Here is a 27,758-nt window from a genome sequence, read left to right as displayed (position 1 = left end):
ATCAATCTGCTTCTGAGCGCTGTACACTCTTAAAAATGGTGGGTTAAAAAAAACCCAATCTGGGTAGTTTCTCAACCCAGCGCTGGTTAACTATCACACACGCTGGGTTAATTTAACCCAACAAATTGGGTTGGTCATATAACCCAATTTGTTGGGTTAATTTTACTCTACAAATTGGGTTATATGACCAACCCAATTTGTTGGGTTCACATTGACTACACTGCTGGGTTTAGTTGTTAATGTATAATTATGAATTATTATGAATTATTATGAATTATTACTATCTATAATGGGTTGTTCCCTTTTATAATTGACATTTCATTGGCACAACTGATAGTCAAAATTATCCCATTATCACAATTGTGTGATACATCTTGTTGGCATTTTCTCACTTCACATCCTTCGGTTGTTTTCACCTCACATCCTTAGGTTGTTTTCTTGATCAAATATATTCTCAAACCAATGTAATAATAATGATTTATTAAAATTCTAATCAGAATATCACAGAATAACACATACAAATATACAATTTCCACAACATTTCTCGTTTAACAGCTCCAAAACACACTGACATAACAATTCCCATAAAATTACACAACAGAGGGAGAGGCGAGAGAAAGGAAGAGATGGGTGGGGGGGTTGCAGGCCAGTCTATTTGCATGCATGTAGTTGGGTTTTCAGGAACTTCACTGCTGGGGAAACAGTTCCTTGGAGTTCATACACCACATCCTGGAGAAATTGCCAAGTAGGCAAACACTGGCTTGGATAATGGATGTCAAAGACATAAAAAGTCTTAAAACATGTATCCACCGCTGCGAGAGCCGTCTCGGTCTCAATAGCCGTGCCTGAGATGACAACAAAGGCTTGAGAGCACAGCATCCCATCGTTAAGCAGCAGCAGCACGAACGGGCACGACCTGAACGATTTGGCTTCCTCCAAATACTCCACCATGTTAGTTCCGACCTATGATGAGAAAGAAAAGAAAAAAGATAAGTATTTCTATTCACGAATACAATCTTTACAAGTTGCACCTCGTTGTAAAGAGGAATTAGGCTTTCCAACAGTGTAAAATAATAATTGGAGTCATTTCACTATGAATTTATATTTGAGTTTCTGTTCAAAGGTAAATTACTTACAGGCTTAACATCAATGAAGAATCTCTTTGATTCTTCCACACTGACGCGGACCAATTTTCTGCCCTGTTTATAAATAGGCGGAGGGAGCATGACAGGCAGCAGCATCAGGGCTACTTCTCCCCTGGCACCTGTAGGAGGACAATTATGGGTGGCAATATAGACTCGAATTGCCGTATAATACAGTATAATACAATAATATAAAGTTACACATCAATCAAATCGCCAAAACATTTTTCCACCTCAGTAAAATGGCCTCTGCCCCACCCTGTCCTCCTCAGCCACCGAAACACTTATGCTGTGAGCATACTCATAATGCGACAGATCTGCCATTTTCTGATGGAGGGGGACGGATCCCCCCTCCCCTTTTGGTGTCCCCCTCTATTGGTGTTGCACCGTGTCACCCCAGGCACGCCAACGGCTTTATTGTTCTCCAAAAAATACATTATGTTCAGAACTCAGCCGCCCAGTTGCTCACTCACTCCCACTCCAGAGAACACATCACTCCAATGCTCTGTCAACTGGTTACCCGAACAGCAACGCATCAACTTCAAAATTACCCTCATCACCTACAAAGCCCTGAACAACCTTATACCTGACTGCCTCACTCGCCACCTCTGCCGACGCCAACCCACTCACCCCTATCACCAAGCAAGTACCACACCCTGGGGGACAAAGCCTTCACCATCACCAGCCATAACTCTGACTCCTCTCATGCAAAAGTCAACTCAAATCCCATCAAGATAACCTACATCTGACAATCCTCCTCTGCCATCACCCTCTCTCTTCTCCCAATGTGTTTTCCTTTTGCAGTTTGTTTGCTTACTTGACTTTCTTGTTTGAGTGTTTTGTTAAGTTCTTATGTAAAGTGCATTTGAGTATCCAGAAAAGCATGATATAAAAAAAAACTCCTTATTATTATTAGTAAGGTATTCTTTACATTTGCTAAGTTTGTTATAAAATAACTATCTTACCCAGATTGATCTGTTCCTCTGGCAATGCAAGTTTCCCTTCACATTTCGCCAGACGAATAATCTTGTCAGCGTAGAGAGGAACCCACGTTTCGAAGAGTTTAGGTGCAGGCTCTGCGAAGAGGATCGAAAAATCTTGTGCAATCTAAAAGATGGAGACAAATTGAGAAACATGGTCATTTAGAGAATATGACAATACACTCATATATTCCTAGTGCATAATAAAAAAGTACATTTTCCTGACCATAAAGTGATGAAGTTTTAAATACAGGACAAATAAAGATATTGACAAATTACCTTAATACATATTGACACATTGAGTTTTGACATACCATGCCTGGAGTTGTAAGACGAGGGAACATGGCCAGGACTTCGGGAATGGACTTCGAGTGGTCGGCCCGTATCCATCCTGCCCTGTACTGGCAGCTGTCGCGCATATATGCCTCCACCTGGGCGAGGGGCTGTGAGTTATTCTTCAACCATTCTGCAAACTGCACAGCTCGCTCTTCGGATATGGTGGCTGCTGTAAAATACAAAAGATCACACTGTTGTCAAATATAAATATTACATCAGGCCATGCGACCCCGGTGATCTCTCAATGTGCTATACACTATTTTCTTATGTCACTGATATGACAGGGTTCCATAGGTTTGAAGTGATGCATACGTGTGCCAACTTCCTGGTATATAAAAGTAGCGAAATCCTCTGAGACAACATTGATGCAGCAATGTAGGCAGTTTCACAGAAAAACACAATTAATGGAATAACAGCTCTAAAGCCAGAGCAGAATTCTTTCAGGCTGTGTAACAAATGTGACGCCTAGAGAATACTTTGTTGCAGAGCTGTCTGTCAAGATTACAAATACCACTCTAAACCAAGAGGCAAATCTGGGACAGACATTGCATTACCTGGTATGACTATCCTGCTGGGCACAGTCTCTTGTTCCCTCTGTGGCCTGAGCCCACGCAAGCTCCTCCTCAACTGCTTCCTGATATTGCGGAGTCTTTCTTCTAGGAAGCCGGTTGCTGGGTGGTGGGATCGCCCCTGGGCATACCATGTTCCCTGACAAGATATTAAAATAATCCCCATATAAGACCATGAGCCTAAAATGTCTACTTGACCCTGTGCATATATATTCAATTTAAAAAAAAGTCAATATTGTTTTAGATAGTATTTAGTTTTACTTCACAAAAAGTACTCACAAAACCACTGACACTGTCATCGTTTAAGCAGGGGAATGCATGAATCAAAGCGGAAGCCAGGGAAGTTTTCATCACCGCGGTAGGTCTGAAAATGGCCAACACGTACAGATACAATCATTAGACAATACTGTAAAAACACTCTCCTCTCTGAAATCCTCCTGTACATTTTTACTCACGTTTCTCCACATGTTTCAATGGGGTGAGACACCAAAATCCGCACCATGGCCTTTCTTTCCTTTCCTGTGATCAGTTGGTCTGTGTCCAGGCTCTCCACTATGGACCAGCCGTTAGGCACGGCAGAAAGAACAGCACGGATATCCTGAAAGAATACAGACAAAAAGGCAAATAAACTTCCTGGGGGAAGCTCACAGAAAGGTTTCCTGGCAAACACTATTGGATGATGTGATTGATAAGCTGTGCTGCTGCAAACCTGAGATTCACGCGAGAGGGTCTGAGCCAGGCAAGCCTTGCTAATCTATGGGGTATATCACAACCGAGAGAGGAGGTAATAATAACATTTCTGTAATTAGTGTTGGGGCACATCACAAGCGAGAGGGCTTAGTGGGGAAAAGATCCTATGCAAGAAACCTTTTAGAGGCTGACGGCGGGGACGGGGGGGGATAGCATCAAGTATCAATTAAATAATCGAGTGACCAGGGCCAGCCATAGGTCTTTGGGGTCCCTAATCTTAAAGTCTAGGCCTCTATGGGTGCCTCCGTTACTGTGCACATGATAGGAAAAGGGCCCTGAATCAACTGAATAGCCTGGGCCAGAATATTCCCGCACCTGAATTCAGAAGCCTGAAAACGTTACGCCCTGGATGAGGTGTGACTATACCCCATATACTAGCAAGGCGTTGGCCGGGCTCAGATCGGCTTCTGTTAGCAAAAATGCTTTTTCTCTCTGTCAAAATTGCAATTCAGGATAATATATTATAATAATGTAAGGCTACATGTGATTGGGTGTCACCTTGGTGATCCCTCTAATCATAATGAAAACAATGTGTCTCATGCAGTGTCATGTCATAAAGATGATTTTTGGGGACTTGCTAAGACCAACCGATTCATCAATAACAAAACAAGTAGAATAGAGCTAACAAATATTCCCACGTGTAGGTTTTATGAAATGTGGGAGACAATGACTTACAAATACTGGAACCATCTGCAGAATAGGCATCATTGCTGCATCAGGCCTCTCTGGGTCTGGGTTTGGAAGTGCAGCCATCTCTGGGTTTGCGTTTGCAACTGTGGCAGCTGGCAAATCTGGTGTTGGGAGTGTGGCTGGTGGGCACACATTGTGGCCAACCTGTGCAGGGCGATTATTTACAGCACTCTGAAGCTTTAAACCTCTATTGAAGCTTGTTTAACTCTTAAACTCAGTTGAACAGATAGTGAGCCGTGTAAACTTTAAAGCAGCCCCCCACAACTAGTCTCCACTGAAACTCTTCACCCCCCTACCCTAGCTCTACTTAATATTTTTCACCCTCCATCAACCCCAACTTGTACTAATCTAAAACTCTAATGCCCCCCCCCCCCACCACCCTGTCAGCTGATTTATTCTAAAATACTCTATAGCGAAGGGAGATGTATAAACAGTCATCATGTTCTCTGTATGATTTCACAGCATGTAATGAATGATGATCAAGTAGTTTACTTGGATCAACAGCTGCCAAAGTTTGAGTCTGGGTCACACTATATGCATGAAAGTGCCGTTCAAAACCGTTTGTTCCCCACTTCTGTATAACAAACTTAGTTGTTGGTGTGTTTGTCATTTGACCAAGAAGTATTATGGATTTTATAAGCCCAAACTGGGGTTCACCATATAGGTCGTAGGAGAGGAATACTGTCATGCCTGGTCTGTATTTAGTGCCCTTGAAGGTCACCCAGGCTGGCTCCAAAACCTCACTGAAAACAGGAAAATCTGTTAGATCCTTTTGGATTTCTTTAAATCCGTCTATGAAGGACAGAAAGGTGGTGGACCCTGGGCCGACCTCCGTAGTGTGAGTCAACACGGTGCCAGATAGAAAATTATAACATAGGTGCATCTGATGCCGATACGCCATTGTCTTGCAAATATTGCGGAAATTGCATGTGATGTGACTGACACGTTTGAAGAAGTTGTGTTTTGCTTCAAACCGCATTGCCCAAAAGTGCATCAAGGGTCCCATTTTTCTGATTGCTCGTGGGTAGTGAACCATGAAGTGGTGCTTTGGACGCAAATGTAATTGAGGAAAAAGTTCAAGGAAGAGGGAGTGATGCTCCTCAATGATCTTGGTCAAAAACAGTGTTGCAGCGATGGTAATAGAGGGAGAGAAGATGAACTCCATGCACAGTAGTAAGAGTAGGAGGAGTTCCCACTCCTCATTTCCCTCGGGGATCAGGTCCCCAATCATGGTGGGCAGTAGCCTAATAAGGCACCACGTTTGAGCTGCTGACTGTCGCATGGCCCCTTTCGGTCTGCTAAGATCATTCTTGCTAATCAGAGAGGGCTTGTTAGCCTTGTCACAAAAGCCGTAATCGAAGCTTGTGAGTCTGAAGTTGATTTGGTCAAGTGTGACAAGTTTTTGCTCAATCAGAGTATTCAAGATGAGCTTGACCTCAAGGGGGCCTACTCCTTCTAAAATGTCATGCATAATGTCTGGTGCCACATTGTCAGTTACATGATAAAAAGAGAGGTTGTTGAGCTTGCTGTCTCTCTTCAACCCTGTCTCTGAAAGGCTTGCGAGTTCCAGATCTGCCTGATGGGTGTGTATATTACGCAGCTGTGCTGGATCTTCCAATGTCTGCTGCTCCGAGACACGTTTATGCACTCTACACCAGCGGCACATATGGTTAGCAGAGAAACTTTCGGTATAACCGAGGATGGCATTTAAGCCTAAGTTGTCCCCCACTACTTGGACAAGCGAGAACTTAACAACGCCTTGAAAAGTAGGGGTGTCAACGGGGATGCCTTCTTTCTCTAGAAACTGCAGCTCTGCAGCAGGACATCATCAAGACCATATGTTTTTGCATCATCTGATTTGTATACTGCACACAGGAAGTGCGACCGTAAACTTGAGAGCAGATCTGGCGACAAGCTCTTGATCAGAAGGTAAATGAAGCCTAGCTTGTGTGTTCCAGTCTTTGATCCTAGAGGGTTGACCGTTTCACAGTCATCATTGTACAAAATAAGTGGAATGGAAGTCTCTTTCAGGAACAGTGGGTGTGTTTTGCAAAACTCCCCATCAAAGACATCCTGAAGGACTCCACCATCTCTTTGCTGCCAATCAAGCATTGCCTGTAGGATGCCAGGCATTTCAAGGACCTGTCCTAGAAGGCGTGTAAGTGGAACACCTTGAAACGTGTCAGGAACCGCGACTTGTTTCACAGTGCCGGTGGCAGAGTCCCTTTTCTGGACGTAGGAAACCTCGTCATGACGGAAAGTTTCCTCGACTGGTTCAATGAAGCCTCCTGATTTGACAAAATACTGCTTCTGTTTATACTCAGTGTCTAGATCTCGGAAGGGCTCAGCACAGTCTTGGAACTCCACCATTAGTTGGTCTACCTCTGGGATTTGATTATGTCCCAAACTACTGAAAACTGCCAAGGTCCTTGATTGCAGTCTACACACAATGTCAGAGATTAAACTAGAGGTCTGCTCAACAAAAAAATGAATGCCGGACAATGTTTGCGAAGGCACAGACCTCAGATTAGCTAAAAAATGTGCTACCCGATCAGTAATGCCCTCTGGCTCAATCTCATCCCACTCCTCAACTTCCTCTGCTGGCTGGCCTTCAGCATTAAGGAACTCAGGCTGGACTGGATCTTGAGCGGGTACACCAAGCACCTCCTCAACATTGTCATGCTGCTGTAAGTGTCTTCGGAAAGATCGCATGTAGTTAAATGTTCTACCGCAGCCAATTTCACAACACTGGAAATAGTTTGCAGCATAATTAACATGATGTACTGCACGTAAATGGATAAAAAGACTTCTCACATCCCCAGGAATTCGAGTTTTACATCTAAAGCAAACGTATCCCATGATTCATCTGAATTCTGAACTAAAAGGGCAAGCAGTGAAGGGTAACGTCTGTCTGTCAGTCCGTCCGTCTGAATTTTAATTTAGAACATGGTGACAGTGTATGCAACCGCATTACTTACAAATTCATTATGTTTCTTAATGAATTTTAGCCTCTCGCCTATTCTGGGGATCAAGGTGGTGAGGGTGTGAAGATCCAGGTACTCAAAGCTTTCTTCATCAATAGCCTCATCTGAAAGACAGAACACAAAATATTACTACAGTCCCATTCATTTCCTATGCACAGAGCATATAGCATGCACATAATTATGACAGGGGCTGAACCATAACACAGTACCCATAAAATGAAATCATGGAGGTGACTTATAAATTAGCTTACCTCTGAACCTTTCAATCACCCCTGGAAGCGGGCACTCGGTCAATTTAGTAGTCACAAAGTCATCCATTGATTGTTCGTATCAACCTGAAACATCAACACAAAAAGAGTCCATTAAGAAAAAACATACAATAACATGAAATAAGATTCAGTAGTCCAAACGTCTTTTCACTGTTTTAACATAATGGTTAGGCCTAACGTTACCGTTACCAAAGTTTCAGTCGGCGGTTAAACTGTATGAGACTTAAGTTAGCTTTCCGCCGCACCATGCTTATTGTAGTTGTAAGTGCACTGCCTTGCGGCCTGTAGCACCATCCTTGATGGAGCTATGTGTGGGCTGGACCTGTATTAAATACAGGCAAGGGGTGAGCAGAGGGTATGTTGTCGATTCTTGTTCTGTTTTCTGTGATATATCTTACTCACCCTCTCACTTTCAGTTGCGCGCGCTAAAAAGACACGCTACCATGGAAGCCAAACAATGGTGTAGCTGTATTAAAGTCCGAGTGGAAGCAGTACTGAGTAAATCTGATTTTGTCAGAAATCGGGAGAAATGTGGGAGAAATATGACCCCGGGAGGAAATCGGGAGTCTACCAAGAAAATCGGGAGGCTACAAGTATGCCCAGTGCTGTGTAAAGCCTGGTGAGCTAGCTAGCTGAGGCCTGCTAGCATGCAGAGGCTAGCTGATTCACTACCGCGCTTTTCCCTCCATAACACTCACTTGTGTGATATTGCATTAAAAGCCAAATTGACGAGATAACTAACGTTGTCCTCCTAGCTGCAATACATGACGCATTTCTCGAGTCATTTCGAGTAACAACAACATAGTGTGTTTGCTACATAGCTAGCCAGCTAACGTATTAGCTTGCTACTTTGATGAAATGTACACAACAGTGCTTCACGAACTTACATCTTAACAACAGTATGACGCTTTATATAATAATATCAAGTCAACTACATGGTAAAACAATGTATAAGTAATGTATGTAACAAACCTTGCTTTAATTGAGTCTCCTCTACACTTTAGTGTGACCGTCCTTCCATCAATGTCGTGTTGGAGAGAGACGGAGAGTAGTGGGAGGTGACCTAATTTCGCGACCCAATGTGTTGGGTATTCCAAAACAAACCAACACAACTTCATAGAAATTGCAACCCAACAGCTAATAACCCCATACCCAACAGAAATAACCCAGCGAATTGGGTTCTCAGAATCATTTCCATAATAATAACCCAATTAAATTAACCAACAGGTTCAACCTAGTGGTTGGGTTGACAAAATAACCCAACATTTTTAAGAGTGTACATTCTGAATGGCTGAGGTGAAGCTCTCCGGCGGAGAATACAGCATTTTCCAACACTTCCTCAAGAGCGAAATCCAACGTCTTGGAGGCTTTTGGTGTCCTCCTAGATGGAGAAAATAACCAACATCCCACGCTTTTTGAGACAAATATGCAACTGCGTGTGTTAATAATTGCACGTTTTCACTGCTCATATATAAATGCGGGTTCGGGTTGGGTTGGGGATCCTGTGCCGACGGGTCGGGTCGGGTTGTGGAACTAATTGGTAATATGTGCGGGTAGCGGGGCGGGTTCGGGTCTTGAAAATCAGACCCGTGCAGGACTCTGACACACACACACACACACACACACACACACACACACACACACACACACACACACACATACACAATCAGAGACAAGAGCGGGGGAAAGGAGGAGAACAACAAAGTGTAAAAAAGTTTAACAAATTTGCGTTATTGACCCGAGCTCTGCTGTCTGCCCGTTTGTGTCCCCCCCCAGTTTCAAATTAGTTTATTATTATTTGTTAACCTCAAGCCGTTATCGTCACGGAGGAGAAGGACACATACATAGCTACATAGCTACATAGCTCGCAGGTGGTGAGCAGGTACCTTTGAACTACAGTATTGAATTTGACAGAAAACAACAATGAAACGACAGCGGAAGAATAGTATAATGAGTTGGGTGAAAAGAAAGACAGGAGATGTCAGTTGGTTTATTAAGTAAATTAGCTCAGGATAATTGGATGTTCTACACCTGTTGATGTGAGGCTAATGCAGGATTTGCTAGCTTGATGCTACCGGTATTTAGCGGCAGTGACTCAACAAATTGCCTCTTAAAATGTATCGTCAGCAGTGTTGTGCTAGTTACTGAAAACCAGTAACTAGTTACCATTAGCCTACTAGTTACTTTATTTCAAAAGTAACTCAGTTACTTTACTGATTACTTACACCCAAAAGTTGCGTTACTGTTCACAGTAACACATTAGTTACTTAAGAAAAGGGCTCCCATTAATGCCCTTATTGCCTTCATTTCAGTACTGTTATTGCATTGGAGAATAATACAATCTGTTGATCAAGGAATAGCAATAGAAATAGTAGAAATAGCCTGCTTGTGTTCTACCAACCCAGTCTCACTGCATTTCGTGTTCACCAACACGATTTTTAATCTATTGATTCGTGTTCACCGACACGATTTCCCCCTTTTTTTTCGTGTTGCACAGCACGATTTTAAAAGCAATGTATTTCTGTTGGTAGTCTCACGGCATTACGTGTTATAGGAAGACCGGAAGCTGTGTGGTTCATAAAAACATGTTCTTACTCAATATCAAGCCACGATTATTGCTTTTATTTAAAATCGTATCATTTCTGACTTTTGTTGCTGTCTGTGAGGAAAATAAATGGGGCTCATTTTTCCTTTTAATTTGTTATTCTTTTCAAAATATCAAACTGTTATTTAGTCAACAATAACACACAATTATCCTTGTTTTTATTTATTTGTTTAATTCTATAATCTCAGGCTTTTTTGCCGTCTTTCAGGAACTGAATTTCAAAATAAAAATAACCGGAAACAGACGTAGGCCTATAAGGGACATTTCGAGCATCATCGAGTTTAGGATGGCCGAAGACACTACACTACCCATAATACCCAATTAAAATGAACATCTCTCTGACACAGTTTAAACGCATTTCAAGTGGAAGAATTGTTCGTGTCTCCTTTTCGTGTCTCGGGAAGCTGGAAGCTGTATTATTTTCCAAAAATAAAAACAATTTATTTATTTTTTTAACCATAACGGGTACTTTACACAACATTGAGTCAAACTTATCCTTGTTTTAATCCTTGTTTTATTTATGTTAAATTGTTGTTGTCGTTAATTTTCCATTTTATTTATTTTGGTTTAAGATATTATTATTTTTTATTTATTATTATCATGTTAGATGTTTAAACTTTTCTGCATTTTATAAGGCAATATATACTTTTTTGTTTTTGTCCGTAGGCTACTTAGGTTATTAAAGAGTTATCGTGTCAAAATATAGGAAATGTATAATCGGTACAGGAAATTACATCATTCAGAGCACCACCTATTGGCCAAAGACGCTGCCACCGGCATTGCGATCCATCCTCTGACAAAGTAAGTTGGGTCACTAAAGTCTGATACATGTTTTGCTTAGATTTAATAATTGGGGCTTTTTTTTAAGCCTTTACTCGCATGGTTCATCATACATACTGAACTGTTCTAAGTCTGAGAAATGCTTTCGCCATAATCAGCAAAGCAACATTAACGTGAAATTATTCTTGCGGGCGGCTAGCTAGCTAGCTCACGTTCAACATAAGCTTAAACTAGTTTAGCTACATTTATATCAGCTCATAAGTGGTGTGTGAAAAATATTTGTCTCAATTACGGCTACATACGTCGGTGTTAAAGTGTGAATTATACGTTATCTTAATCGCTTTGGTTTTACACATGACAGTACTAACGCTGGCCGACATTTTAATATATGTTTGGGGGGGAGGGGCATAGTCCACGTCCATGTGCTTGTTACGCGTATGAAACAGGAAACACGTAAATGAACTCAGTCTGTCTAAAGTAGTTAAACCGTCACAATGTGCATTTAAAAAAATTAGTTTCACTACTGTTGGAGATTTGGAGGATGTTTAAAACCAACCTCGTCTCCGCGTGTCGTTTGATAAGCTGGGTAAATTCGTAAAAAGGAAGGGATTAAGAAACACCAGAATGCAAGTGAAACAATAATCTTGTTTTAATGATACAAGGTAACAATACAAATACAAAGGAATCACCAAGCACTCTGCAGAGTACTCCGGGCTCAGGTTCTACCACGTGTGAGACAGGTCTCAGGAACGGCCAGTCAAAAACAAGAGCGCGAACCAAAGCACAGTGTTTCATACTAAAAACACAGGAGGAGGTGTGTGCGTTAGAGATGTTAAGATTCACCGATTCGCATCGGTGCACCGGCATAAACGTTCAAGATGCGAGTGCACCGGTTGAAAGAGTGCACATCGGCTACAGTTTGGGTTGAACCGGGTTGAACTCGCGATGCATCGATTGCGTAGCGTCTTTGCATCGGTAAAAAAACGATTCATTCATATAAAATCCCCTCATCTTGTCAACGCTCAGCAGAGACGATCTTTGATATTTGCTTCGCCACTACGGAGAACGAGAGTCTCAGTTATCAACACACACGGAAGTTGAGGAGAAAGAGAAACACAGCGCACCGAAAAATACCTACAAATCAAACGTTTGGCAACACTTCGGATTGTTCAAGAAAGACGGTGTAATAGTAATTTATGCTATATAGTTGACCGCAGGTCATGGAGAGTAATAAGGTATCCGTAGACCTTTGTATAAGGTATCTTTATTACTTAACAGGTCTACAGCCATGATACATAGATGCGGACTTGCATACACACAGTATCACTCCGCAGCCGCACCCCATCAGTAACGTCCTGATGGTATATGTGCGCGGCACTATATACTACAGACGGTCAACTTGAAAAATCACTCGCAAATTGTTAACGATGCCGAGCCGCTTTAAAGTACACAAGTAGTACGAGGAACTTAGCGACGCACATAAAGAGGCGACGTGGGGTCTGCCGCTGAAAAGAGAAACCTGAAAGTGAGACATATGAGTTAAATCACTCAGGGAGGTGTTCTGTCAGAGAGAGTGGTGTTTAGTTTACAGCAGCCTGTGACGGCCAATAATAATTTAAATGTCTTCCTTACTGTAAGCAGTTATGAAATACCTGTTTGTGAAAGGTTATTTGTTTTCTTTATTGTTCAGATAGAAACCACTGCTTTCTGCTCACTGGTGAGTTAGCCTCTGAGTGTTAAGCACATCAGGCTGGCAGCTGTATGGGCATTGCTCTATGGTAGCTGTTATTTGCACATTGTTAATCATGAGCAATGCATCCTTACATTGTTTAACTGTGAGGTGTTATACAATTGTACTCTGGAGAGCTTTTAAAGGTAAAAAAATAAACGGCATGATGGGATGTGCAGTACCAAATATGTAAAGCACTTTTTTGTTAATGTATGATTTGCTGCATATAAGGAATAAAACAAAAATCCTCTGTCGTACCATATTGAAGTATCATTATTTTTGCATCGTGTTGAATCGCATCGTATCGCCCCGAATCGCATAATGTTGAATCAAATCGTATCGAACTGTATCGCAACAGGGGTGAATCGTATCGCATCGCCTGGTGTTTCAAAGGTATCGTTAATGTATCGTATCGTGGCAACGTATCGAGATGCGCATCGCATCGGCCTCAGTGATGGAGATGCACATCCCTAGTGTGCGTGCTTTCCCCCAGAGGTCATCTTATTGGGAGAGACCAACACATGGCCTGTCGCACCCAATCAGTGCGACACAGCAGAAGAAACCCGGAAACAAAAAGTCTCTTTCAGTTTGACGAAGACCAGACACCTTTTGGTGTCTGGTACGAACCTGCTCTAAACAACAAGTTTCCTTATCTTATTTCACATCTTGTAGCCAGCACACACACATCCCCTTTATGGCCCTTTGTCCCTGAGTCCATCTTCCCCCCTCAGGTTACCACACACAAGTTAAAAGTATGTTTTAAGATATAGTTGTTATAGTTGGCTAAATATACGTAATACATGTAAATCACTTTCATATCAATAATAACGAGGAACACATTACCTATGCTCTTAAGCAGTATTAGAGATGCTTTTCAAATAGTCAAACTTCACACAGGCCTAATATAGAGAACACACTCATTTGTCCTACAGCCCTTCCATTTGTTTGAGCTATTGTTCACATCTTTACTTCAAATAAAAGGTTTCACATTGTATATTTCCAGCTTCCTTTACACATACTGTTATTATTAATACAAAGTAATTAACCACACACATCTATTTAAAACAAGTAGATTTCCCTGATAATTGACATCCTGAAAATCTCAAGAAGAATGTTCCCTCCCCTTCTCAAGAAGAATGTTCCCTTCCCTTCCCAGCTCTCTCGTCCCTGTCATAAAAGCTGCTTCCATTTCCTATAGAGTAATAAAACATGTTTAAGCTAATTTCTCCACAATGTTTGTAGCCATTTAGTACCCGCACATGAAAGAATAAAAACAGAGGTATAGTTGAACAGTAATCATGCAGCGCATATATTTACTGCAATGAAAACACATACATTTGCCCTAAGCATGTGTAACGCACCCTCTTCTTTTATGAGGGAAACATTACAGAGTTTTGGAGCTATCCCCAAATTAGGATGTCCCCTGCTTGCATCCCTCTCTAAACACAAAGACTTCACCTCAATATATTGGGGAGGGAAAATATACTTTGTCCCTTCAAATTTAACACACATGAATATATATAAGGTGACATTAAAATGAATATACCAGATTTAACTTTCCTGCCATAACAAGTTACTTTAATACTTCAAATAATTCAACTTAATCCTTCACTACATAATTCACTTTTTCTGTTCTCTCCTGCAGCTCCTGTACCCACACCACAAACCCATACACTGATCTACACCATCATAAAACCAACGGCACTTTTAAGAGCCAAACTCAACCTATCTCTCTGTCTATCTACCTAGCTCTCTTATATCTATCATCTATTTCTTTATTCACCCTTTGTTAGAGATTTGGAGGATGTTTAAAACCAACCTCGTCTCCGCGTGTCGTTTGGTAAACTGGGTAAATTCGTAAAAAGGAAGGGATTAAGAAACACCAGAATGCAAGTTAAACAATAATCTTGTTTTAATGATACAAAGTAACAATACAAATACAAAGGAAGTACTTCCTGCTCTTTCTCCTGTCTTACTCTCTGGTCAGCCTGAAGAAAAAGAGGTCGAACCAAAGGAAAACACAGGCTTTCATACTAAAAACACAGGAGGAGGTGTGTGCGTGCTTTCCCCCAGAGGTCATCTTATTGGGAGAGACCAACACATGGCCTGTCGCACCCAATCAGCGCGACACAGCAGAAGAAACCCGGAAACAAAAAGTCTCTTTCAGTTTGACGAAAACCAGATACCTTTTGGTGTCTGGTACGAACCTGCTCTAAACAACAAGTTTCCTTATCTTATTTCACATCTTGCAGCCAGCACACACACATCCCCTTTATGGCCCTTTGTCCCTGTGTCCATCTTCCCCCCCTCAGGTTACCACACACAAGTTAAAAGTATGTTTTAAGATATAGTTGTTATAGTTGGCTAAATATACGTAATACATGTAAATTACTTTCATATCAATAATAACGAGGAACACATTAACTATGCTCTTAAGCAGTATTAGAGATGCTTTTCAAATAGTCAAACTTCACACGGGCCCAATATAGAGAACACAATAATTTGTCCTGCAGCCTTTCCAGCCATTTGAGCAATTGTTCACATCTTTACTTCAAATAAAAGGTTTCACATTGTATACTTCCAGCTTCCTTTACACATACTGTTATTATTAATACAAAGTCATTAACCACACACATCTATTTAAAACAAGTAGATTTCCCTGATAATTGTCATCCTGAAAATCTCAAGAAGAATGTTCCCTCCCCCAGCTCTCTCGTCCCTGTCATAAAAGCTGCTTCCATTTCATATAGAGTAATAAAACATGTTTAAGCTAATTTCTCCACAATGTTTGTAGCCATTTAGTACCCACACATGAAAGAATAAAAACAGAGGTATAGTTGAACAGTAAACACGCAGCACATATATTTACTGCAATGAAAACACACACATTTGCCCTAAGCATGTGTAACGCACCCTCTTCTTTTATGAGGGAAACATTCCAGAGTTTTGGAGCTATCCCCAAATACGGATGTCCCCTGCTCACATCCCTCTCTAAACACAAAGACTTCACCTCAATATATTGGGGAGGAAAAATATACTTTGTCCCTTCAAATTTAACACACATGAATATATATAAGGTGACATTAAAATGAATATACCAGATTGAACTTTCCTGCCATAACACGTTACTTTAATACTTCAAATAATTCAAGTGGAACTGATTAATCTGATCTGAGAGAAGTAGACTCCTCTGCTTTCTCGTGATGTCCCCCAGCCTGCTGACAGCCGCTTCCGAGTCGTCTGCTGTAGGGATGTCCGCGAGGTCCTTCTCCTCCAGTCCGCTGATGACAGCTTCCGAGCCGTCTGCTGTAGGGATGTCCTCGAGGTCCTTCTCCTCCAGTCCGCTGATGACAGCTTCCGAGTCGTCTGCTGTAGGGATGTCCTCGTTGACGATAGCCAGGTCCGTCCTGATGTGTCTGGGTCCTTCCAGGTGATTTCCTCGCCGCACACTGGCTCCAGTAGTACCAGATGTCCCCCTTTGCTCCTCGGTGGACGGCATGAGATGTCCTCTGGGTCACTCTGTAGAGGCCGGAGAACCTGGGGTTGAGCCACCTAGACCTGATGACCTTCAGCCAGACGAACTCCGCTGTGTCGGCCTCCTGCTCCTCTGGTCCCCCTTTTGGCGTCAGGAACCTGTGTGGAGAAATCTGATACCCACCCCTCTAGTCTACGCTCAGGTCTTCTGGGACCTCAGGTGTTTGACCCACCACTGGTAGGCTGCTTGGAGCCTGTTGGTGGGGTGTCTTAAAACAACAGCTGTCTGTGAACAGGTTTTCTAAATTAGTTGCAGACCTCCTATCTGCCAGTGCCGCTTCAGAATCTTAATACTTGGCCTGTGTCAACAAAATAAACCCCAACATCTTCAGGGGAACTAAGTACCATATTTGAATAGCTCTGAATTTCTGACAAGCATCTGTGTTATTTTAAATGAAATCCTTGAGATCCTATTTAAAATCTAAATACAATATGAACTGCTAATGTCTCTGGTAAAGAAACACACACATGTAATGGATTAAAAACAACTAAAATCATGATACTGACCAAGTGAATGATTTCCTGGTGAGACTGCTTCTACCTGTCACTGCTTAGATATTATCAAGCTGAAAAATGAATACAGAAATCCAACATACTGTCATCAAATGTCTTTCTATTATGAATTTAAATTAAATGTACCCCCATAATGTTACCTCAATAAAGTATATGGCTTTTACTTCTTTACCAGGCTAGTTACAAGATGTTGTCTAAATTAAATCTCATTACATTACTATGTTTTAGCTGAACTGTAATATGTTCTTTCTACAGTTCAAACCTCAGTTACTTTAATACCTGTTGAAATATTACAAAATGGTTTCATTATCACAGGTCAACTTCTCTGGTACTCCCTTTTGGAATGACTTCTCTCGTAGTAGCCCCATGGCCACTGATTATGCATCTGTGTTACCTGTTATAACTCAATCAATATTAGAAACATGTCAACATTAATCAAACAGTATCTTATCCCCAGATATGGAGCAGGTTAAATCTAAAACTGTCAATCAATGGTCAGATTGAACATCTGAGTTGGGGCGGCAGGTTTCTTCCAGTCCCTAAATGAAAAAATCCCACACTCCCCCTTTTTACACATGTACACATGTGTAACAAAATCCTGTATGGAAAGAAAACCTTCAGGTAACCAGTGGTTATAAGAACATACCAAACATCATTCACAAAAGTACATCCATCATTTTTCACAGTAAACACTCCAGGGAAAATAAGTGTTCATTTCCAGCTGGCAGTCCTAAAAGAAACAGAATCTTTAGATTTTAGTTTGAGTTTTACATTTGCAAACCGCCAACTCCTGTGGGAATTAGAAACGGGTCACATGTGCGTTTTTCCAAATGTGTGGAATTGTAGGAAACCTGTGTTTCCCATGGAGCTCCAAAATAATGTGTTAGTCTAAAAACATGCTTGGTTAGTCATTGTTTTAGAATCATGCTGTTACACTGATCACATGCAGACATTTCATTCACACTCACTCTGTCAGGTTTTAAAGTCAAGTTTGGTCAGCCCCAGAGTCAGTCATTGATAGTGCTTTTATCAAGTCACACTGTCAGTCAGGGTCAAAGGTCATTTGGTCTCAGTTTAGCCATTTAGTACCCACACATGAAAGAATAAAAAGAGAGGTATAGTTGAACAGTAATCACGCAGCACATATATTTACTGCAATGAAAACACACACATTTGCCATAAGTATGTGTAACGCACCCTCTTCTTTTATGGGGGAAACATTCCAGAGTTTTGGAGCTATCCCCAAATATGGATGTCCCCTGCTCACATCCCTCTCCAAACACAAAGACTTCACCTCAATATATTGGGGAGGAAAAATATACTTTGTCCCTTCAAATTTAACACACATGAATATATATAAGGTGACATTAAAATGAATATACCAGATTGAACTTTCCTGCCATAACACGTTACTTTAATACTTCAAATAATTCACATAATACTTCAGCAAGCACTCAGTATCCAACACTTTACCAGCTTGGACAATTATTTGTTTGTGACAGGTTTGCACATTAGTCTTACAAATCTAATCTTGTCATGCCTATACTTACATGGCCAATTACCTTGACATATCTCTTGGCCAACAAGAGATCTCTTGGATGTTGCATCCCATTGCATGGACAGTCAACATGTCGTTGCGATCTGTTTTTAAAAGTAAAATTGACAAGCAGATAATATAACTTGGGTATTTGGAAATCAACTCATAAAAACCCTAGTACTGTTGAAACAGACTACATCAAAGACAAGGATAAAGTAAAGTAAGTGATGGATAATAACTTCAAGACAGAATTATGTTGGTCTAATGACAAGAGGACATACCTGATTTTGTCATGTACTTAGTTGTGATGGCACAACGTGACAGAAAGCTGTTCACCATCTCCACTTCTTCCCCGGCCGTCGAACCAGCACCCTCCAAATTTCTCCCACTCCACACAATCTAACAAATACACATATATAATATGTCATAGATTAATTAAAAAAAATTCTTAAAATCACAATAATATAAGAGTGGGCTTACCTCACACTTTGTGGAATGGGCCTCGGCATGCATGACCGAGAGAAACGGTTGCATGCTCAGCAAAGGTCGCAGTTCTGGCATTGTGTTTGCCACTTTCTCGAGGTAGGGCCAGTATTTACAAGCAATATCTGTGCAATAAAAATGCACGTTTGTAGCTTGAAACTGCATTTGAAGGAACAAGAGGAAGGCAAATATTTCTCCTCTGAACATGTTGAGAGCTTTCAGTAGCGCTCCATGTCTACATACAGCCACCTCTAACCCCTCTTCATCACGCCTGCTGGCTCTTCTTGCTGTCTCTCGAGCAGCTGACCACTGGATGGTACCACATGTACCTTTTCCTGGGGTCTACAATTGAAGACATTTTAATGTTACACTCAAAAAACAAGTAAAGGGCTAGAAAAATGATAGGAAAAAAAATGTTGTGCTTACACATTTTACATTTGTTCTGACTTTGTCAACAAAGTCTGTGACAGCCGAGTCTTCCATGATGAACGGCCCTTTAAAAAGTGGTTCATCGATCCTAAATTCAAAAATAAATATTAAATTCATTATTATCATCATTGATAGGCTACTTCTTAAATTCAATTGACATACAAAAAAGATGTACCTCTGTGACTGTCGGAAACGGTACTGTTTCCTATTCCCATCCACTGACACAGCCAACATTTTGGGAGTAGAAGCTGGGCATGAGAAGGGTTCCTCGCACGTCATTTTCTGGCACTCGTACTGGCAGGCCATATACTCCAGAAAGCTTCTTTGGAAGACATCTCCATGGATTTTTCCTGTCTGGAAGTTTGAGAAGCAAAATTGTTACCTTACACATGTCAGAATAATACGAGGAAACAGGAAGACTTTCACAGTGGTTGGAGGCAAGAGGGGGGCTATTAGGAGTATCCCTAACACACGATATCCTGAAAAGTGAAGGTCAGGTTAGGATTGGCAGATGCTGGAAGAGAAGGAGCATTATTTCAGCTTTTGTCATATGCACCATGACTCTACTTTCTCTACAGTACAATACAATACATAATCCTATTTTTTCCCACAGAAGAGCACAATGTTTTTCATCATACAAATTGTGTTCTTCAGTAAAGAACAAAAGTTGGATTATGATATGTTTGATCTTATACAGTATGTCCTACATCTACCAGTGCTAGGTTTTTAGCTCTAATGTAACACTAGTTAAACTACTTTCAGTAACATTGTAAACTTTTCAATTTATTTATTTTGACATAAACATATTTCCAATCAACATGTTTCATCTACACAAAATAAAATGCATCCTTTCACAATGCCCTCTACTTATGCAATACTCAGTGAAAGTCATCTTACCCTCCCATAATGCTGTGTCCTCCGTTCCAGCATCTGTAAAAAGGCCTGTCTGGACAAACCTGGTGCCACAGTCTTCAGGTCCTCAAAAGATTTGAAGACATCCCTGGAATATAACGTGTCTCCGTTCACAGAAGCTGGCCAGTAACCGCTTCTAATGAGGTCTCCCCAATCAGGTGTCCATTTGTAATGACATGTGTTGCACACCCTCTTGGGGAGATGCAAATTATAACGCCCTAATAACAAACACAGTTTAGTAAAAACAATCGCATTCATTACCTGTATTAGGGTGACAAAAAGAACACTTAAAATCATACCATTAATGCAGACGAAAATGACAGGCCTCCCTATAGACTCTGTAACACCTTCAGGGTTACACGAGTGTGAAGGCCTACCAGTGGGCAGAAGACGATCTGTGAAGAGAGGTTACAAATATGTCTTAAACTACCAGCACATTAGGAAAGTTATAAAATAACCACTTGGGGCTAAATTGTGTTAAGTGAGATACCTTGGTGTCTCAAAGTGAACATGTCATTTGTCTTGACTAGTGACATTGTTGGGGGAATACATTTGAAATATCCTTCATTGAAGGACTCCCTTTTATGAAGGGTGTGTATGCTGTGTTTAGAAATGTCACAGTCATGACACAACCATTCAAGGGGCATGCATTCTCTGCAGCGAAGGACCGCAGGAGCGGAGCAATGTGAGCATCTCCTTTCCGGTAACATAGTTGAAGACAGCAAGCTGTCCAAGTGATGGGACCTTGCCTTTTGCCACTCCAATTGGGCAGCACTTTGGCGCAGGCACCATGAGGAAGAGGTTGATGGTTGATCAACCAAAAGCTCCTGCAATTGCTGAATCTCATCTTCTGGAAACAAACAAAAAAGAAAATGTTCAGCATCACAAAAGCGTACTCATATTGCATCACTTATTCGTTTGATGTTATGTTGACACATTTCCTAACTTTCAATGATAGTAAATGTCATCCTACCAAAAAACTGAGGGGGTACTGCAGAGGTTGCTCCAGCTGGTTCCACAGTCACTGGACTATCAATGGCAACAGTTCTGGCTGAAAAATAATAATAATAATAATAGATATATTGGTAACAGATAATAATTACAGAGAACAGGAGGCAATCGCAGGCAAATGTTATGCATTAAAAGAGTTCTAACCAACTCTAACTATTTATTACAATGGCCTATTTTTATACGTACGACGGAATAACAGATATTTGTTCAATACCTCTCAAAGCTGAAACATGCTGTACAAATCATGTTGCGAACAATCAAAACAAAAATGATATGTTAATCATGAATACCTGTATACATGCACAAACCTTTAGTACGTCGGCAGGTTGCCCCACTTCTGCTCCTCCTTTTTAGAGGACACCCCTGAGCATCTTTGCCAACCCAGCGGATTCTGCTCCTGTTAGATGCTGCTCTGGCCCTGTCTTCTTCCTCCTTCAATAAAGTAGTCATGCATTTTCACAACAAGCTGCTTTTCATTCCCAGTGTATTCCTATTCACTGACAAGCATTACAAAATTACAAGCACATAATCAATCAACCTAATCAGTACATCGTGCACAAAACCAATACAATTGAAATAAAAAAATGTACCTTCAGTTGTTTACAAAGTAAATCGGCAAGGAAAATGGCATCTTCTAGCTATTCCTCGCCTTGTTTAGCAGTAGTTTCAGGAACTAGAAATCAAAACACACACAGGTGTGTGTGTTTGCATGCGTATAAATACAAAAGAGAAAGTGGTAAAGAGACAGAGATGAAGATGGTAAAAATGGGGAGAAGACAGGAAGAAATGTAGGGAATATAGCTCTGAGGAGGGAGAAGAGAAGAAATGGAAAAAGGCTCTTAAAAGTGCTGTTTGATCTTGCTTTGGTTTGGTATCTGTTGAAGGAAAAAAATACAGTGAACACTTTAGAATGTATGAACATTTACAATCTCACATATCATCAACAAGCTTTAACATTGGGTGTAATTTACGAGTTAAAGCACTAATCAATCAGGGGCGGACTGGAACAAGGACAGCTCTGAACGTTTTGTCCTAAATAGGACCACAACAATCAGCGTGCAGTAACAGTCTGTCGATGGTTGTCATGACATTTCTTCACAATGCTATTAGTTGCCACTGTATGCAAGTATGACAGCCACAATAGGCATTTTTCCAAGCTTTGTATATACAGTGCCAAAAGTATTTAACTCAACATTTTCTTACATTAACTTTGTTTCCAACACAGCATTTACATTGTTAGCAGTTATGTTTTGGTGTACTTCTAAAGGTAATTATTCTAAAGGTTCATATTATACATCCATGGTCTGTAGTTCGTTTATAGCATAACGTTGGCATTTTGCTTCTGGCCATTAGATTTATGATTCGAAAATGATAAAAGTAGGGTAGATATGTGGAGATTATCCGGCTGAACAAAAGGTGCATTTATCAAGCAGGTTCGTTTTCCACAGATCTTATTTCGAGCTATTTTCCAAAATCCTATGGAGAAATCCCATTGACTCTGAGACGAGGGAACCAATAGTTGTAAAATGCTAACTCACTTCCGGGTTGTAGGACTCACCACTGCACACTAGCTGTGTCCCAATTCAGAGGCTGGGTCCTCCTGAGGACCCAGCCTACATTTTGCCGCCCCCGTCACCTAGCAACCAGCTGCAGTCACAAGTGCCGGTAATAATTTCTGACAATAGGTAAAATATTTTCAAACTGTTTTCAAACTGTTTTCAAAACTGTTTTCAAAACTGTTTTCAAAACTGTTCAATATGGAGTCAGATCTAGCTGTACTTATTTTGGTGTTATGTTTAAATTATTTTCCCGAGGTCGCAACAGGCCCCCGTGAAGAGGGCTTCATTCTCCCCGCGCATCTGGTTAATTGCGCAGTCTTCTCCTCGCTCCCTATCAAAACAAAATTGTTGCAGTAAGATTTGTATAACAAAAGCAGTTAAATAAATAAATTAGCTTTATAATGAATCCCAACAATATGAAAACCAAACAGGGTTTAGAAATATTTTCACTTCATATTATTTTATGTATGTAATATAAAGAAGACATCTCCAATTGCCCGTATATTTAAATACACAAATTAAATAGGTTTACTTTTCTTTCATGTCGTTTACTATTTGGGTGAGTACATTTAAAAACGAATCCAGCTGAAACCGTTGTAGCCGTTGATGGGACGTTACAAGCCTTATATTTGTTTTAAAACTCATTCGTCACCGTCACCCGTTGCATCCTGGGATATGGTACACCGCAGAGTGTAGCCTACATCAGATGTATCCTCTAAATCTGGGGAAAGAAGGCTGCATTTGCGGGCCACATTCGGAGGAGTCTTGTCTTTTTTTTAAATTGGGACAGCCTTCGTTTGGCGGAAGTGACGTATGTGGTCTCCGAATGCATCCTCAGGAGGATGCGGCCGCTGAATTGGGACACAGCTCATATCTCCGGTCAAGTAAAGCTAATATGTGTTTAGCTAGCTCATGCTTTAAAAAGATATGTAACTACAACTGATTTACTTGCAATAAACATTAAAATATTGGAGGCATGCGGTGCAGCACATTACCTGCTTGACGAAGTCAGACAGAGAGGAGGTTGTAGCCGATGTCCGGTGCGTTCATGGTCATCGGATAGTAATCGGTAGCATGGTATTCACTTACTACGCGACCGCACAATGTAACGTACAGTAATTCCACAACCACAAAAATGGATTAACATCGATTTAGCTGGGGCAACAAAAATAAATAAATGAATGAATCTACTGGTTTCATCATTTGAACCAAAAGTGGTGCATTTTGCACTATTTTTTATCTATCTTTATTTATTGTCTTATTATGTCCTATTTATATTATGTTGCACTGTTGGAGGAGCTTGGGATCTAAGATTTGAAATGCCAAAATTACACTGTAGCTAGCATCTGATAACAAAAACCCTTGACCCTTGAACCTTAGTGGTGTTTATTTTTCACGGAGTTCAGTTGCTAAGCGATCACACAACGTCACGTCCGGTATTTCCACAACAACACAAATGGATTAACATCGTAGCCTTTGTTTCTGCTAAAAGAGGTGTCGACAGGCTAGGGCCACAAGAAAATCGATGAAATCGAGTGTGACGATTACAAAATAAATTAAAAACATCTAATTTTGACAATAAAAACCGACCAATAGGCGCGGTAGACCATTTGCTTGGCACTTCCGGGTATTTCTCCATGTTAACAATACCGTGTAACTGTCACGCTTGAAGGGAATTAACATCGATGTAATACATGAATGACGCCTTTGTTTCTGCTGAAAGAGGTGTCGACCAGCTAGGGCCACAAGAACATCGGCGAAATCGAGTGTGAGGATTAAAAAATAAATTAAAAACATCTAATTTTGACAATAAAAACCGACCAATAGGCGCGGTAGAGCCTTTGCTTGGCACTTCCGGGTATTTCTCCACTGGTTAACATGGGTTAACAATACCGTGTAACTGTCACGTTTGACAGGACTTGAAAGTATACAATATACTATGGACTTGAGTATTCAAATATGCTACGGATGGATGTTATATGTTTTGTTAAAATGACTGTTGATGTATTATTATTGGTAATTGCTATGTAATAAGCAATTAGGGGCTGGTATGTTAGAGCCGTTTTCCTTTTGTTATTATTGTCTGAATGTTAGGCTTAATAATAATTATATAAATTAGATTAAACTCTAAATTATCGGGTATTTTTGTGAGTCACTGTATGTGTTGGGACTAACGCGTTACAAAGTAACGCTGTTACTTTTGGCAGTAACTAGTACTCTAACGCGTTATTTTTTAAATTCAGTAACTCAGTTACCGTTACTACATGGTGCGTTACTCCATTATTTTTTTAATATAGTATCGGCTCCCAGACGTTGGTGAGCGGCGCCAACAGCGAGGTGAACAGAGATGAGAACTGTGCTTAAGTACAGTACTTGAGTAAATGTACTTAGATACTTCCTGTGTCACATGCGGAGACGCGCTGTGGGCGTGTTTCTGTTTAGTTAGCCTACTAACAATACTATCATGGCGACGGCGGAGCACAAGTCGAGTTTCTTCGCATGGAGATATAGTCACTATTTTACTTTTCTCGAGCATAAAGAAAAGAACGTGTTAGTTAAGTTTAAGTTGTGTCTTGGCGGGTCAAAGATCCTATCTCAAAACAGCAATTCCAATCTGTTGAAACATCTGCAAAAACAACATGCTGGGACGAAGCTATTAGCTAAGACCACAGACCCAGAGCCATCCGACGCCACTCCACCTCCACCCAAGCAACAGCAGCTGGATTTCAACTGAGGGACTGCTAGCCAGGTGAAAGTGGATAAAGCCATTGCACGGTATGTTGTTGAACACGTGCAGGCTATTTCTACAGTGGAGTCACCCGCTTTCAGGGAGCTAGGAAGCATGATACCATGTCCGTGCGGCACACGGCATTTGGGACGCAAAACCTTTTCCAACTACCTGGAGAAAGAATATACCAAAATGGAAAGCGAGCTAAAGAAAACATTTGAGGGGTTGGAATACATCTCGACCACCGCAGACATTTGGTCTGTCCACAACAGAAGCTTCCTCAGGATAACATCTCACTGGATAAACCCCACCACTTTACAACGCCAGAAAGCTGCGTTGGCCTGTAAAAGGATAAAGGGTAGGCCCACGTACGATCTTATTGCTAGTGAGATTGACCACATTCACTCTTTGTATGGAGTGTCAACAAAAGTTACCTCCACGGTTACTGATAACGGCTCTAACTTTGTGAAAGCCTTTGCCATGTATCAACCGGAATCGCTCTCTGACGACGATGATGAAGAAGAGTTTATCTTCACTGACGTTGCAGATGTGCTTAACACCGCCGCTGAGGAAGGGATTGTTTTACCTCCGCACCAAAGATGTGCATCTCACACACTAAACTTAATTTCATGCGCTGACGTGCTGAAGTGGCTCCTTTCAAATCCTGGGACTAAAGGAATCTACAGAAGCTCTACAGCTAAGTGCACAGCACTGTGGAATAAGGCAAGCAGGTCCACAGTGGCCTCACAGATAGTGAGCGACGTGTTCACCAAAAAGCTGCTTGTGCCATGCACTACAAGATTGAATTCATTTTATGATGCTGTGGCAAGAATTGTTGAAATGCCTATGATTGACTTGAGTGCCATCTCTGATCGTTTACAGCTAAAATCTATTAGCAACAGGGAACTTCATCTTCTGAAGGAATATTGTGCCATAATGAAGCCACTCACAGTTGCTCTGGACATCCTGCAAGGAGAGGACAACTGTTAATTTGGCACCCTCCTGCCCACTCTAGAAACATTAATGTCAAAGACCCTGGAGATGAAAGACAGTCTGACTGTAGCAACTGGCCTACCTGAAGCCATAGTTCAGGTAAGAAACAGTCATCAACACTTTTGTAATTATCTGGTTTTCCCTCTTCACTGTAGAGAAAGACTGCATGTAATCAGCACCAGCAACACCAATCATTTTTAAAACAGCACACGTGGTATAATTGTTAACTATAGAATATATGTCATTAATATTGTTAGCTGAGAGAGAGCACTAATATAGCCAAAGAAAATGGATGAAATGTGCAAAAAGTAGTTTTCAATGCATTCTATTTAAGGGACACAATAAGTCTTGAACATATTGATAAACTGACTGAAATGTGTAAACTCTACTCCAGGGTGCAACAGAAATAAATAGTAATACTTTTTTTGGCTAAATAAAGTTTTTGTTTAAATGATTTAATAACTCATAATAACTTTACATTACATTACATTGCATTTAGCTGACGCTTTTAACCAAAGCGACTTACAATAAGTGCATTCGACCAGGAAGATACAACCTTGAAGAAAACAGAATCATATAAGTACATCAGGTTTCATAGAGCCAAACATTTCAAGTGCTGCTCAACTGACTTTAGATAAGCCAGCCCTTTATTAGTATATAAGTCCTTTGTTAGTAATTCAATCGCTCAAAGTGGAGTCTAAAGAGATGAGTTTTCAGTCTGCGCCGGAAGATGTGTAAGCTTTCTGCTGTCCTGATTTCAATGGGGAGCTCATTCCACCATTTTGGAGCCAGGATAGCAAACCCACGAGTTTTTGCAGATGGGAACTTTGGTCCCCCTCGCAGTGCGGGTGCAGCGAGCTGTTTGGCTGATGCAGAGCGGAGTGCACGTGCTGGGGTGTACGGTTTAACCATGTCATGGATATAGGAAGGGCCAGATCCATTCGCAGCATGGTACGCAAGTACCAGCGTCTTGAAGTGGATTCTAGCAGTTACTGGAAGCCAGTGAAGGGAGCGGAGGAGCGGCGTGGTGTGGGAGAATTTTGGAAGGTTGAAGACCAGACGAGCCGCTGCATTCTGGATGGGCTGCAGAGGTCGGATGGCACATGCAGGTAGACCAGCCAGGAGGGAGTTGCAGTAGTCTAGGCGTGAGATGACGAGAGCCTGGACCAGAACCTGCGCTGATTTCTGGGTCAGCTGGGGAGGTATCCTCCTGATGTTGTAAAGC

The 27,758-nt window shown here is 41.2% G+C and overlaps 2 protein-coding genes and 1 long non-coding RNA gene across 3 annotated transcripts; all 3 read right to left on the bottom strand.

The window, feature by feature from the left end:
• Window positions 1-331: 331 nt before the first annotated feature.
• On the bottom strand, window positions 332-9,177 carry LOC307029086 (uncharacterized protein). Its single transcript, XM_079664694.1, has 11 exons — window positions 8,693-9,177; window positions 7,703-7,786; window positions 7,446-7,555; window positions 4,453-4,611; window positions 3,483-3,625; window positions 3,307-3,391; window positions 3,013-3,166; window positions 2,437-2,627; window positions 2,108-2,249; window positions 1,137-1,264; window positions 332-963 (listed from the first exon to the last, which is right to left on the bottom strand). The coding sequence occupies exons 2-11, from the start codon at window positions 7,767-7,769 to the stop codon at window positions 652-654; spliced, it is 1,491 nt and encodes a 496-aa protein (XP_079520820.1). The 5' UTR covers window positions 7,770-7,786; window positions 8,693-9,177; the 3' UTR covers window positions 332-651.
• On the bottom strand, window positions 7,782-20,778 carry LOC307029622 (uncharacterized protein; the record flags this gene model as incomplete). Its single annotated transcript, XM_079665703.1, has 7 exons — window positions 7,782-7,786; window positions 18,700-18,817; window positions 19,328-19,418; window positions 19,506-19,684; window positions 20,228-20,460; window positions 20,620-20,637; window positions 20,733-20,778. The coding sequence occupies 7 exons, from the start codon at window positions 20,776-20,778 to the stop codon at window positions 7,782-7,784; spliced, it is 690 nt and encodes a 229-aa protein (XP_079521829.1).
• A 201-nt stretch (window positions 20,779-20,979) lies between these two features.
• LOC307030599 lies at window positions 20,980-21,891 on the bottom strand. Its single transcript, XR_013805715.1, has 3 exons — window positions 21,844-21,891; window positions 21,562-21,685; window positions 20,980-21,092 (listed from the first exon to the last, which is right to left on the bottom strand). It is a non-coding gene; the product is annotated as an uncharacterized lncRNA (long non-coding RNA).
• Between the last annotated feature and the right edge of the window lie 5,867 nt (window positions 21,892-27,758).

The sequence above is a fragment of the Notothenia rossii genome (assembly GCF_949606895.1).
Source record: "Notothenia rossii genome assembly, chromosome: 2".
Taxonomy (NCBI): domain Eukaryota; kingdom Metazoa; phylum Chordata; class Actinopteri; order Perciformes; family Nototheniidae; genus Notothenia; species Notothenia rossii.
The sequence above is the reverse complement of the archived record's forward strand: the minus strand, read 5'-3'. Positions and strand labels throughout refer to the sequence as shown.